This window comes from Diospyros lotus, chromosome 12 (assembly GCF_014633365.1).
Source record: "Diospyros lotus cultivar Yz01 chromosome 12, ASM1463336v1, whole genome shotgun sequence".
NCBI classification, from domain to species: Eukaryota; Viridiplantae; Streptophyta; class Magnoliopsida; order Ericales; family Ebenaceae; genus Diospyros; species Diospyros lotus.
The window spans coordinates 6,094,802-6,110,428 of record NC_068349.1 but is presented as its reverse complement, the minus strand read 5'-3'; the positions used below and the strand labels follow the sequence as shown (position 1 = coordinate 6,110,428).

Sequence of the window (15,627 nt, the reverse complement as noted above, 5' to 3'; positions counted from 1 at the left end):
CAGTTGGGCCTAACATCTACCTGCTAGGCCCAACTGCGTGTCCGGCCTGCAATTTTGGGCCTGTTATCAATGGTAGCCCCAAACCGCTGCTTGATATCAGAAATCCTGGAACTAATGGTATCTTTGGCACCAACACCTTTAACAATATATATTATTTATTTTTCACATAACATGGAAAAAAAATAAATAAATGAACCAACGGCACTTACTAGTAGATTTGTCATAACACAGCGAATAAAATGCTACCTGTAGAACTTTACCAATAACAAATGGATGTATACAAAAAGGACCAAAAAAAGGCAGCCATCAGAGTCATAATGCGCATTACACGCACACACATATATATACCCATAAGCAACAAATGTAAAACAAAGGAGGGATAAAGAATAGGACATACAAGAAACAGATAGAGATAGCCCTACCAGCTCAAATAAATAAATTGATTGAATGCAGCAGGCAACTAAGACAAACGATATTAACCTTTGTTTCCCATGGCCGACGAAACTGAATAATAAAAAATGGTTCTATCCACCCACCTTCCCTGTAGACAGAGCATTCCGATGCTCCCAAAATTTTGAACCTTCGCTTAACTGCAGCTCAGTGCAGGCCATAGTCCACAAACTCTAGAGAATTCCGAAATGTACCGCTATACAAATATGTGCCACTTTGGGTGGTGCCACCTGCATTTGCCTCGCGCCTTCTGCGTCCACATCCAACCATGAGACGTTAGAAGCGTGTACCTAAATACAAAAGCAGAACCACAAGGAGTGTTCTGCCAGATGCCCCAAAATGTTCATCACAGTTTCTTGGGCAAGTTGTATGTCTTCTTTAGGAACTTGGAGGCAGCATCATCGTTGCGGTAACACAGGACACGTAGGAGCGTGTTTGGATCGGCGGGGTTCCACTGCCCTGTGGTTGGTGGTAGTGGAAGTCTGGCTTTGGCTGATGAGCCATAGGTTTCTAAAGTCAAGCGCCTAAACTGCTCAATTAGTCTTTCTGTATCAGCTTGGAAAAGTGGAAGAACATCCCTTGCTGTAGTGGAGAATTTATTGATCAGATCCGTAGGCAGTCCATCCCCGTTTGCCCAGAACAGATCTTTCAGGGACTTAAAATCATCCTCTATTATTTGCGAGTCCTGCCTTGTAAAAGCTCGCGATGGGCCTCCAGCGAGCAAAACCAACAAAAATCCATCGAAGGAAGCTTTCATTATGTCCGCAACAACCCTTGTACTAGCTCTTTCATGCACTATGTCTGATATAGTCGTCAAGTTCTGCTCAAGCTCTTCAAGGAAAGGCTCAATCCTAGAGGATGATGGCTCTCCAACATACAAACCATCCCAGAGCACATGGCTCAGATCATGAAAGATGAGTTTGTAAGCTAAAGCCTCTGACAGCTGTTGGACCCCTTCCAGACAGGCAGCTGGTGTTAATTCAAATTTTTTTCCCAATCCATTTGAAAAGTCTTCCATGTGTGCAGATTCAGAGTTCCTCAAATGGGTGATAATTCTCTTCTCCACAACATCTAACTCTGTCCGGACTCTATGAAAAGTGTTTATACGAACACACAACTGTGGTATCCCAAAGGAATTATCTCCATTCATTGTTGCAACCTGAGAATTCCTCCTCTGAGAATTTAAAGCTTTTTCTTTCTTCTTCCAAACACTTTGAAATTTTGTTCCTGTCGTACATCTGGTTAATGCAGGCATAGTTGGAATGAATGTGCTCCTTGATCCTACATGTCAAACCAGAGTACAATGGTTATCATAGATGCTGGCTTCAAACTTTAAAACCTACATAGATCTTTCCTGAGCCCGTATTGAAATATTTACCACAGCCTGATTTTGCTTTGGTTGTGTAATACTGAAGACATCTATCAAGGCCAGCCATCAAGTCAGGAAGCAGCGCCGGATGCATTGGTATTGGTAGCTGAAAGTATGCATCCAAGGTTTCATCTATAATTCGTAGGACCTCAACAGCAGATGGAGCATATCCTTGATTTGCCTGGGGATTCCAAACCTAAAAAAATTGCAGAATTAATAGTATATCATGGATGCTGGCAAAAACAAGGCAGGTAAACACAGCTACATCAAAATGTATTTTTTTCTCCAGTTAATAGCCACAAGAAAAAACACTGAAACAAGTCCTTTGCCCCCTTCCTGAAGGCCCAATAATAGAATGGGTGCTTGTTATATGAATACTAATAATTTTATGGACTAATAAGAAACAACATTCTGAAAATCAAACCAAAATTGTAATGCAATAAATTTCCTTGACTAATAATGCTCATAATCCAAAAATTCATGGATGAATCTATTCATCCCTGCACCTAATTCTGGAAGATCGACCTACCGACATCCCCGCAAAGAGAGGAGGGGGGGGGACCTAAGATGATAGCAAAAACATAACAACAATAACACCAACAAGCCTTCCTACCAGGTGAGGTCAATTCTCTCTTAAATCATCTATATCCATAACCAAACATGTCTCACATTTTACTTTCAGGTGCCATTTCAACCCTATCAAGAATAACCTCATTTATAATATTTTTTTCTTTTTTTTTTATAGTTGCATATTTTACCATAACATCCTGATGAAGACCGTATAGAAATTAATATTGTTTTATTAATTTCTTTTATTTTAATTAGTTCCTTAGTTTCTTTTATTTTTCTAGAATCCTAATTAGATTAGGATTACCTTTATATCAAGGAATCCTAGTTAGAAAGGAATTATTGTTAGAACAGGTTTATATCTATTACTTGTCCAAAAATTATCCTTCAAGGAAGTATTGAAGGACAGATTTTGATAAATGATATTGAATATTGATATTAGTTTTGAGTAATCAAGATTACTCTTGTTTCTTTTGGTTCGGGTTTTGCATCACATCCCTAACTCAATTACACTCATATTTTGTATATGTCAATCTTTAGATGCATCATATTCCATGTCATATAACTGAGATAGTTTTACTTCTATAACCATCTGATAAAATATCTTTTTCAACTTTAAAAGAATTTTCAATTGCATAACATGGGTACTTCTCCACCTTAATCATCCTACCTTATTTCTGTAACATCTTTCATAATCTGCACCTTCCCCCCCCCCCCCCCCCCCCTTCCTCCTCCCTGTCTCAAACAGTTGATCTAAGATATCAAAATTGATCTTTTCTTCAAATAACTTTATCTTTTATATCTCACCACATTCACATCCCCTATTCTTTTATTTTTACTAAACTTACATTCCATACGCTTAGCTTTTAACTTACTCAATTTGAAGCTTTTGAATTCTAATATCCTTCCATAAATCCATTGCAAATGGGCACTAAAGTGCTCTTCCTCCCCTTGTCCGATATCCTCTTCGATTTAAGGATTGTGTTCAGTAACTTCGTTAATCATAAAATCTTATTGGCCCATGCATTTCTATGCTTCTATCAAGATTTTACCCAATCTAATTGCTTTTCCATTCTTCATCTTTTCGTGGTTTATTTTGCTTCTTCTAGACAAATATATCCATGGAACATGTAATTATAAAGATATTCCAAGACAAAATTAGTTTCTTCACATTTAAAAGATGATGGCCTAATTATATAGAAAGAAAAAATAAGTAAATAAACACCAAGGCAGGGTAAATGCTCTTTTTCTCTTTGTTTTGATAAATCATGCAGTCAGGGTAATTGTCAATCCTTGTTCTTGACAAATTTTTCCATCAAACACTTGTTTTGAATTCCATATAGCTAGGAAGTCCCACCATTTTCTCATGATTCCAAACTAACCGAATTCCCCCATTTAAGTGTCCTTTTAATACCTTCTACCCATCCCTTGATGCTTCTTGATCAACAATGCATAATTTGGGTAAACCAACAAGTTTCCAGTTCATTTTTTATAAGAGAACCTTCTGAAGCCTTAATATTTTCCAACTTTTAGACCTGAAGAACCTACATCCAAATCTTTTGAACTCTTCAGCTGCTACCCTGAAATATTTGACTACCACCAATGCATGCAAACTATACAGATGTGAAAGATTTCCGTAGTGTCATTCTATATCACAACGCAATCTTTCTCCATCACCTCCACTGCCATAGAGTCTTGTCTCTTTATCGGTATGTGAAAGATTAACAGAATAAAAGCAGTGTACTGCAGCTGATGCAGTTACTGCTGTCATTGGTATTCAACCAGAAAATTACAACTACTCAACTTTCAAGAAGTCCAACAGACAAAAAGCACCAGATAAAGGGAGGTTGGAGACAAAATTTAAATTTTGTTTCTTTCTGCATCCATGTCAGACATTGCACCATCCATCAACACTTGAAAGATTTCAAGCACATCTTGGACCCCAAGTCAAATAAGCCCCAACTTTTTTTTTCTTCTCAATTCACAGAGAACTGAGTCTTTATAACTTGGAAAGGCTCAAGTGCATACATGGAGGCACACTTAAAATACTGCGAGGGTAAAGAATCTCACTTTGTATCAAGTCATAATATCAAAATTATATCTGCTGATTCTGTTTGATAAATATATATCTATATATGACCTGACAATCTTTGTTTTTCTCTCATCATCACATACTCCACCTTATCCTAACCTAAGGTTGGTGGCACGGCATTCATAATGTCAACGACTTCAAACATCATCTTTATATTGAAAAATTTCATGAGATGACAGTGAATGAGACAATTGATATGGTCATGTTCCATTGCATTGTTAATGTTGTGGAACCAACCTATGCAACAAAGAAACGTGGCATCGTCATTTTTCTCTACTTAAATTTTAAATTTTAGCAATTCCACAACTAAGTTGTCTTTTGTCATCTTTCAGAGGTGTACTGAGAGAGAGACTGAGAGGAAAAGCCCTTCAAGGAGGGGTGTCAAAAGGTCACTCAGATGGCTAAAAAATGTTACTTAAGAAGAAGAGAATGACGTAGTATTGCCGATGGATAATAGTGAAGTCATTGAGGTTTGGTGTGTCTGAAATCCTTTGGTGTCTGTAATCCTGGACTGCAGTCTCACATTTGCCATAGATTTGGGAGTTAGAAGAGAGATCTTCGCAAGAACTTTTGGAGGGCAGGAATGAGGTGTCATTTCAACAAGGGGGAAATATTTGGGATTAGTTTTGGTGATAGGGGCACTGGGGCAGCAAGGCTCATCTATAACCAAGGCTTTGGGATGAGGTTGGGCACAAATTGCTTCTGCCACAGCATTATTTTCCAAGCTGTCTGCTCCTGAAGTCCTTTAGATTTTTTCTGAAAACTGTAACAAACCTGTCATGGACGGAGTTACAACCAAAAGGTTCTAAACGATTCTGGGAATGGAGGTTATGATTTCTTGGTGGAGTTTGTGAGTTCTTTTGGGTCTGGTAATTTCTTCCACTCCTGCTCAACTGGAACCCTTCTAGGATAGATGGAGGTATTCCCAGATACAAAGGAGTTGAAATCCTGGGGGTAGTTGAAATAGAAATGCCAATGGGAGTTCAGGGAAAAGATCTATAAGGCCCAAGCTCTTATTTTCTTCTTCCCTTGCATGAAGAAATTACTAGCATCAAGACTCAAGAGTGGGATTTTTTATAATAATGAACAAATGTTGGACAGCTGGAAAAATCTAGCTGGATCAGAGAGATCAGTAAGAGAGAAGTCTGAATGGACTAGAGTTTTAGGCTTTCCACCTCATTTTCACAACAAGGACTTCAAGAAAAAGGGGACCAATGTTGACACTTCATCAATGTGAACTATACTACAGCAAACAGTGCTCATCTCCACGGACCAAATTCTACATTGCATAAGATACATAGGACATCCATTGTGGGGGAGGATCGATGATGTCTGTTCATCTTTGATATACTAATTTGGGTTAAGAGAGACTTGTCTTAAGGATTTTGTGTCAAACAAGGAGAGGTAAAGGAGTAGGTCGCCTTCACTCATGATCACTGGGCTACTGTTTATTGGTAGTTGAAAAGGAACAGACAGATGCCACAGAGGCTTTGGACGCATGGCAGAAGGGGAAGTTGTTATTTGCATTTCAAAGATTACTAGGAGACACAGGTCAAACAGGTGAGGGATCATCAGCGGCTCAGCCTCACTCAAGGCTATTCTAGAGACAACCGAGGTCAGCATGTTGGGCATTTTAGGAACAGTACTAATTAGCCACAGCGCAGTCTTGGGATGCCCAATTTTCCTCCAATAGGAAGCAAAATCAGTCCTTCTGGAACAAGATTGTCATGATTTGAGAGGGGGCTCTTTGGATTGAAAAACTGTGTCCAAGTCAGGAGAAATTTTTTATGTGGACAGGACAGGACTAGTCAGGCACATTCCATTGCACCAGCCTTAGTCCAGTTCATGATAGATCCTCTTCCTTTCTGATCACCTCTTTCACCCTTGCCACCCAGTCCGGCAACTGGGAAATCCTCCAGTGCATTTAGCTCTTATTTATTTGCCCTAGTACTAGATGAATTAACTAAACATATCCAAACAGAGGTGCCAATGACACAAAATAAGTTGTGAATCGTAAACTCGAGATATAGAGGAGCACTTTAGAATCTAGAGATTTAAGTTAAGGAAATTGAAACCTGAACATATGGAATGTAAATTTAGTAAAAATACAAGTGTGGATGATGTTATGGAAAAACTTGATGATCAAGTCATCCCAAGAAAAGATCAAATCAGATTTCTTGGATCAATCATCCAAAAGATGGGGAGATTATGTTACCCATAGAATTAAGGTATGCTCGTTAAAATGAAAAAATGCATTCGGCATTTTATGTGATAGTAAGATTTTGTTAAATCTAAATGAAAAGTTTTATAAGCCAACTTTGTTGTATGGCACAAGCCATTGAGCAATAAAGCATCAACGTGTGCAAAATATGAGTGCAACAAAGATAAGGATGTTACGATGGATGTGCGGTTATAAGCAAGAAGAAAAAAAAATTAGAAATGGAGTTATTCACAATAAGATCAAAATGGTTCCTATTGAAGATAAGATGAGTGGAACACGATTAAAATGGTTAGGTCATACGTGAGAATAAGACTAATACAAGCTCCGATGAGAAGAGTGGATGAAATGGAACAAATCTTCAACAAAAGAAGTAGAGGAAAACCCATAAAAACTTGATTGAAGACTCTTGAGAATATATACGAGTTATAAGGGCCTTAAAGAATGAGCTAGAATTTATGTAGTCAAACCCCCTATATAGGGATTAAGGCTTGATATGTTGTTGTTGTAAGGCTTTGTTTATAGAATCAACACTGTTCAAACTCAAGGCTTTGTTTATAGAATCAAATTTGGATCGACAAATTGAGACCTATGAATTGAGGCCTACTACTTGGAGGAGACAATATTTGTCTAAAGCTAGAAGGACCATTCTTTCTTTTCCCCCCCAAAAAGTAGGCAGTAGGATCACTCTTATTATGAGTTCCCTTTCTTGTATCCTCACTTACATCATGTATTTGATCCCCTAGCTTCGATGATCAACCCCTGGCACATTTAGGTTTTGACCTTCGGCCATCCTGGTCCTCAGGACCCAACACAACACAATATTATTCTTATCTTTTTCCTTTTAAATATGCAAGCACTGTTGTGGCTAATATAATAGATGGAGATAGTAGGATCTAGTCTAGCCATCACAACAATAAGTTCATATCCTAGGCATGTTGGTTTTAACAATGATGCTCAACTACCAATGACACCAGTTGACACAAAACTTGATCACAAGTTTCTTTTTTAACAAGGAGAAATTATGAGAAATTGGAATTTTTAAATTTTAATGCTGGTATTAGGATTTAGTTTTTTATAAATTTTGAAATTTAGATTTTATTATTTATTTAGATAATGGTAATTAGAGTATCTATCTTATTTGAAGTTTAGCCCATAAATAGGCTTAGGATGAAATCAGAGCTTAGTTTTGTTGATTTTGAATGAAAGTATTGCTGAATATCCTCTCCTGAAATCTCTCTCTCGGGTCTTCTTCTCATATAGTGCTTTTTCTTCTCTTCCTCTCCCCTAATGTCTTCTCTTCTTCAATCTACTATAATTTTCTTTTTCTTCTCCAATTTGATGCAAGACAACCAATAGAATTGCAGAGGATTGAAGGAGAATAGAAGAAGTCAGTGGAATAAGAAGAAGAATAGGGAAAGAAAAAGAAAGCAAAGTAGAGAGAGAGAGAGAGAGATCTCAGGAAGGGTATAGTTAGCAAAATTTTATTCAAATCAACAACACTGATATACTGATTACATCCTAAAAAGCCTATTTATAAGCTGAAGTCCAACTAAAAGATAAGCACCCTAATTACAATTATCCAAATAAATAAATAAAATTCAAAATAAAAAACACAAATAAAATAAAATAAACCAAAAACTAAATATCCTATGACCTCCCCTGACAAATTCTTTGGAGATTGAGGACTCTTCAATGGCAGCTTTCTTGTGTGCTTTGCCGCCTCATGGTGCAATGCCTTACTATTCATAGGGTAAAATAGGCTGAGTTATATTGATTGGAGCTTTGTTGCATTACAAGCAAATCTCACATCAATAGTCCATTAGAGAAGTTAGTGCATATAGCTTGGTTCTAGAAGCCCAGAAGTTAACTTCAGCTAAAACTTTATGTCAGGGTATGTGGCATTACAAATAATATCTAAGCTGACTTATGACCACTTGTATGTAGGTGCCGTCAACGAGAGAATATCTCAGGCAGGCTATACGTCAAAAATATAGCAATAGTCTCCTAGATATAATTTTTTTATTATATCTTATTCTGTATAGCCACTCATCTATTGTAACATTCTCATCTATGTTATGCAATAATTTTCCTGAATATATAAAAACACTTATTCATTTCTTGTCAGCTTCCAACGATTCTGTCTTAATTCTTTCAAAAAGTATTGTGCCAACATATCCTTGTCATTCATATCAAACCAATTCCAAACAGGAGCATGAAAGTTTCTTGCCAAGCACTGAGAATCTTTATCTGTTAGTGGTTAAAGTTCTATGTACTCAGAGCACTGATCTCTACCATTATGATTTAAATAATAGTTATTATTTTGAGATTCTAATCAGATGTATTGAGTATGATATACCTCTTGCTGGAGATTCCTGTCAACCCACTCCTTCAGTCTATCAACCCTAGTCTTAATCCAAACTTTTACCAGGTTGGCTATTGCTGCTTCTGCTTCAAAAGGAGGCATTTCACGTATTATTGCCTTTCCCCCATCATCACTATCCACCGAATCTTCAACTGCAATTTGAACAAGATCCTTCTCCAACTTATCTGCAGCTCTCAATACTTGCACAGCATCCGGTGTCAACTCCATTATACCAGAAATGAATTGCTTCAACTCATTCCCATAGCAAACATGAAGAGTTGCAACAGCCACACCTGCAGCGAAAGGATGCCATCTCTTCAGTATGGGACTGAACACTGCCTTCTCATTAGCTGCAAGCTCACCAACATCCTTTGCAAGAATTGCAAGGACAGGGAGAGGATTTGGCTGATTTCTTGATGCTCTCCTGCTTGAATCTGCTTTCTCCATTCTCTGCAATTCAAATATAAAAATTCATTTTCAAAGTTAAGCAATAATTTAGACTGTTAACCCAATAAATTAATAACATCCACTCCCAGCAAATATGTAATAGGAACTACAGATATATATCATTCAATGCAGATATAAGGTAGAAAACAGCCCCTAAAATAGATCATCTGTTAACCGCTCAACAATAGCATACCAAGCCTTTATTCCATTATATGGAATCAGCTACACAAATTCTAGCACTAATAGCTCATAATCTTCAGAAATTAAAAAAAAATGGTTAATTAATAGGACTAATTTTATAAATTTTTTATGATTTTCAACAACAAAGAAGTTTGCTACTAGTTTTGCAATCATGTATAATTTAGAAGGTAAATGAACAACTCTTACAAACACATTTACTATTAAATTTCAGCCAAAATCCTAATTCATGTGTGCTTCTCTACTACAATAATAAATACTTCAAGGACTTCACACAATTTATTAATCAGTGTCTAGTGATTTCTGAATTATGAACAAAAGCAAAGTTTCCCTTTAGTTATCCACAGAGACATATTTCTTTGTTGGTCCAAATCAAACAGTTGGAGTACCAAAAAATTCATTAACAATGACACACTGCAGAGGATGCCAATTTGACTAGAATCTGGAAATCCACACAAAAGCCACATTTACCTGAAGTGTAGGCATAACAGGTAGTGCCTGGCAAGATTCCCAATCATAGCAGAGTTTTGGGTTAAGCTGAAGCTTGATTATTAGATGCATAATATAGAAAATGTTTAATGGGAATTTTCCTAATTTACCTCAAGTCCTAATCAGACATTCAAATACTTCCAGTGAAGCTGACACCCAGCATCTTTGAGTCAGCAGCATTTTACTCATCACCCATCATAATTATTTATCAGAATTAAGATCATTAATTTTAGAGAACAAAAAGAAGAATCTGGAATGTTATTAGAGTGACAACTAGGAACTATCATAAAGGCTAAAATATATGCTGTCAAAACTACTGTAAAATAGTGTTATATATAACACAATTAAGAAAAGATCACTTAAGTATATAAATACTACAGATGTTTGTGTGACCAATGCATGCACATGAGATTAAAGGAAAATTTTGCATGCCTAATAAATTATAAATCGGATAAGCAGCAAAAGTACTTGTTGATGTTTTGCATTGAGAAAACAGTCCAGAAGGTTAAGAAGAACAGGAGATGTCTCGAGTGTTTGAAGTGGCTGGTTTTATTCTAAGTTAGAAGAGTCTAGCTTAGGTGTTTTCTTATAAGGGGTATTTCGGTCTTTGTGTAGGCTAAATAAAAACCTTGTAATTACTGCCCATAATGTCTATAAATAGGAGACATAGGGCAGGGCAATCATGGATGATAATTCATTCTCCATGATTGAGTGCAGTGTTTGTGAGAGGAAAGGCTTGTGTCCAAGAAAGTTTTTGTAATCTCCAAGAAGATTGTACTCGGGTGGAATAGAGATGGAAGAGTGAGATATTGATCATTCCAAAAGTCTCTGAATACAAGTGAGACTGCTGTAAAGAAGAGAGGAAATATTTTGTGTAAAGAAGAGTGTTTGAAATCTCTTGAGTGCAGTGAATTCGTGAGTCAGAGAGGAAGAAGAGAAGGACTTCTTGTAATTGTTCTACACTCGGTTTCTAGTGGAATTGCTCTCGTTCTTGGTGGCTGGATGTAGGGCCATTTCCATGGCCTGAACCAGGATAATTCTTGCGCCTCTTGTGATTATGGTTTGATCGTTTCATTTCTGTTTTCATTCCTTTAATTCTGTCTTTCATTACAGTTGCATATTTTCTGTTGTTTGAGATTGATTTCGGGTGAGGAGTGTGAATGAATTGGCAACAAGAATCATTGATTATCTAAGAGCTCCTAAACTTAACAGTACTCCTAAGAAGGTGACTTGCCCTTTTAGGATACCTTCCAGAAATTGAATTTCACTGGCATGTCTAAAATTGTCATCCAAGTTTATTAGATTTTCAGGAATCACGCATTCTTTGGGCATTTAAGTGGCATGATCAAGCAGTCGAATATTCAATGTTTAGGAACACAAAAAACACACAGAAAGCTTAAGAAAGTAATCTAGACTGGGAAATGTTTTCTTTGCTATCTTCACTTAATATTAATATATTTTAATGTAAAAAATGAACCAGTTTATGTCTTTCCCATGTCATTTTTGTATCGCCTCATTATCTCATGTATATCCATGTTTCTTGAAAGATAAGTGATGTTTTACAATATGAAGTGTTGGTAAGATGCATGCCTGTGGGACAATGGAGGTAACATTCACTAAAGAATAAGAGAAATTCAATTATGAGGGCTGGATAAGTTATAAGAAAGATCAACAACACTACGTTTGCAAATACAATTTGTGGAATTATGAGAAAATGAACAGAGAATACTTGTGCTAATGTACATCTATATTTTACATGTACATTAGAAAGTTCTTATTTTATTTTCATTGTCATTTCCACTGAAAAATCCTAGACTTAGCCATACATGCCTGAAAATTCAATGAGGAAAAAGGACTCTGTCTATATCCAAGCCTAAGGGACAAGGGAACACAGAGGTTAACTTGGATTATATGATAAATTACAAAAGACATGTACATTGTGGCACAACTGAATAATGATCCTTGTTAAAGCATAATGGCAAAAGACGCACCAAGTAGTTGATAAAAACATCAACCTGATTTTCCATTAACACCAAAATTATTTGAGGTTGCATGGATAATTAAGCTAAATAACACAAAGCTAAAATGGTGTGTATCAAGATGACCTTGGCCTAGCTCCACACAAATAAATATTTTGTGACAGGAGACAGTTACATAAACAAATCAAAACACATGTAGCCTGCTCACACCTGAATGCTAAATTGCAATGAATACACTAGATGAGTTTTTGGATTTGAGGTTGTTATCCCACCCCCATGACTTTGTTTGGGGCAGGACCAGGCAGTTATTCTAGACCATCGGATACATTACATCTTCCTAGTAACCATTCTATATGTTTCTACACATGGAAGAACCAAGTATTCTATTTTCAAAGTGAACAACTGAGTTTATACCAAGAAAGAGCATCCCCAGTGCACACGCACACATAAAAAAAAAAAAAAGAATAATAATAAAAAAAAAAAAAAACTGAATCCCACACAAATTAAGAAAAAATTAGAATTGTAGGCAACCTATGTTTTTGATTTGAATGCCTTTATCATGTTACTCTAAATTTCCAATCTTGTAGATGCTGAGTAACCAGTAGAAAATTTGATTCTTGAGGATTATGTCTGAATGTTCAATGCTATCCAATTTTTTGCATTTGAGAGAGAGGGAGAGTAGCATATATAAAGGACTTGCCTGAGCAAAAGCAGTACGAATTGATGACCTGATATAAGTGTCAATCCTGTTGCGAGCCACATCAACTTCACCTTTCCTCTTCCTGCGATATTCATTAGATATGTCTTCAACTAAGATTTTGGCTGCTGATACACCAACAGAGACAATGACCTGCATTGAATCAATATTTCCTCTATCAAAAGTGTCATGGTATGCAAGGAGCCTTTTCTCTGCCCAACCTAGTATAGAACTCAGTGTAGAACTTAAAATCTTGGAGTATGCTGGATCTTTTGTCGTCTTTGCATCTTTTGCAACTTCGACCAGCTGACCATCAGCAGCATATAGCAAGTCATTTTCAACTTGGCCCGTAGCAACGAAATGGTTAAATAAAACCCACGAAAAGCAAATGTTATGGAGCATTTGATTAATTCCAAGGATGGGCCAAGTTTTCTTTATGAGTTCCATAAGCTCATCAACTTCTTCTATGATAGAAGTTTCGTCATTAGCATCAAATAAAGCTTCCAAAAGTATTTCATAGAGTCGGAGATTCAGTGGGGATCCATCAGCCCAATGGGCTACCTCCGCAAGAGATCCATCAGATGATCTGGAAGCAAGAGACATTACAGCACTACGAAGGATTTGCATTGACTCATTATTCCTCCCAGTTTCTATTGCCCTCTCTAATGCCCCATTAATTGTCTGACGAAGCCGTTGGGAAGCAATATTAGACTTTTCTACCGGTAGGTGAGGGTGTTTAAGTAGCCCAGCCTCAAGAATTTTCAAGTTTCTCCTTTGCCATGCTTCATATTCTTCCTGATCAGTAAAATCTGATGATTTGAACTGCTGTAGTAGCTCTAGTGGAAGAACCATTGATTCAACTTTCCTTCCAACCTATTACAGGGACAAAGAGAAAAAGGGAAAAGAAAGTTCAAGGCAAACTCATCCAAAACAAATAACCATATGCAGCAGGATCTTTTCAAAATGACTTGAAATTTAAACAATTCACAATTAATTTCCTGTTTCAACTCCAAAAATATAAAATTTTGCCTAGCATGAGAGATTTGGCCGCTAATTCATATCAAGAAGAAATCAAAATCCAAAAAAATCCCAAAAACCAACAGCGCACAAAGAGTTAATAAGAAAGCTCTTGACCCAGGGGATGGCAATGGGGTTCCTGTTCCAGATTTCCGGTCAAGTAGGAATCACATTACATTCTCAAAACTTTCAAAGCAAACTACCCTTCATATAACACGTTAATACAAACATCTAAGTAATCATAAACTGATACAAAAGAAAAGAAAAGGTACCAAATGCAGATCCAGACAAGTACCATGCATTGCATCCAAAAAAATCATTTCTTCTATCTAATAAGAGGAAGGGGGGGGGGGGGGGAGAATAGCCTTGCATCCAAAAAATTAGCTGAAATTTAGATAAGAAAAGTGGTAATTCATCCCAAATTTCCATATTTTTGTTAGTTGGTCACAGTGAATGAATTAATAAACCCAGAAATTCACTGAGCAAGCAGAATTTTTAAAAGTTTGGCGTTCTAAAGCTGACGTAATTAACAAGGTCAGACAAGAAACGAACTTGGCAATTAACAACGACGAAAGATACATTACCAACTACAAATAACTGAATTCATACCGGAAAATTATGCATTCTTGTATCTCAAAACTTCAAAACGCATTATTGACCAATCAGAATACATAGAAAAGGGAGAAAGTATCTAAACTTCCAAAAACACAATTTCCTTTAAACAGTGCACAAATGAAAGAGCTCCGCATCAAGATATAGATATATACAGCAACATAGCATATATTATGATGTAAATCACATAATAATCAATCAATACCAAAAATGTATAGAAACTTAGGAACAGTACAAGCATGTCAAGAAACCAAACAGCCTATCGTCACCAAAATCCAAAATCAATCGTTTAGTTAGTTTTTGCGTGTATACATGTATCTAAACCTCTAATTAAGCAGTATGACCTGGCCGGCGGAAATCCTCAAGAGAGCCTTCCGGATCCTGGAGTCCACAGTCTCAGAAACCCTCATCTGAACCCTCATTAGCTCACCGACAGTCAGTGGCTTCTTAGTCTTCCCACCCGATGAAGGACTACCCTCACTCCGCTTCGAGCCCGAACCCAAATTCGAACTGGATCGGAGGCCGAACGCCTTCTTGACCTTGCTCGCGGCGGTAGAAGTGATCGACCGCTGCATCGACGGCGAGCTCGAGAGAGAGGACGGAGATCCATCGGCGGAGGCCGCACCGGAGGTGCTGGAAATGTAAGTGAGGGGCTTTCCGGAGGAGGTCCGGCATGCGGCGAGGAAGATCTCATAGGCAGTGTCGCGGAGGTCGGCGGCCGAGAGTGTCGATGTGAGGTCACCGAATGGGGAGGGGAGGGCGGTGGCGGTGGCGGTGGCGGTGGCGGCTGCGGCAGCGGCAGAGGTGAAGCGCGAGCTTTCTCTCTTGGATTGGCCCAGTGTCAGCGATCTGTCCCTGAACAGAGAAGCCATTGTAGAGAGAGAAAGCAGTAGAGATAGAAAGAGAGAGGAGAAGTGGTAGATAGAGAGAGCCGAGTAGAAAAAGAGCTGGAGAGGAGAGGGAACGGACAGAAAGTGGCCGAGGGTATGTTTGGCATTTCACCTCATTAATTAATTATTGTGTTTGAATTTGAATCATTTGTTGTTAAATTGATGGCTTGACACGGCTTCATGCCTCTTATCAAAATAGAACTTTCTTTCTTAGCAAATAAGCTAAACTCCGTTTGA

General features: G+C 37.6%; 1 protein-coding gene across 1 annotated transcript; it reads right to left on the bottom strand.

Moving 5' to 3' along the window:
- Positions 1 to 235: 235 nt before the first annotated feature.
- On the bottom strand, positions 236 to 15,423 carry LOC127814131 (protein unc-13 homolog). Its single transcript, XM_052355406.1, has 5 exons — positions 14,845 to 15,423; positions 12,875 to 13,744; positions 9,056 to 9,511; positions 1,829 to 2,015; positions 236 to 1,731 (listed from the first exon to the last, which is right to left on the bottom strand). Exons 1-5 carry the CDS (start codon positions 15,370 to 15,372, stop codon positions 797 to 799), a joined length of 2,976 nt encoding a protein of 991 aa, XP_052211366.1. The 5' UTR covers positions 15,373 to 15,423; the 3' UTR covers positions 236 to 796.
- Between the last annotated feature and the right edge of the window lie 204 nt (positions 15,424 to 15,627).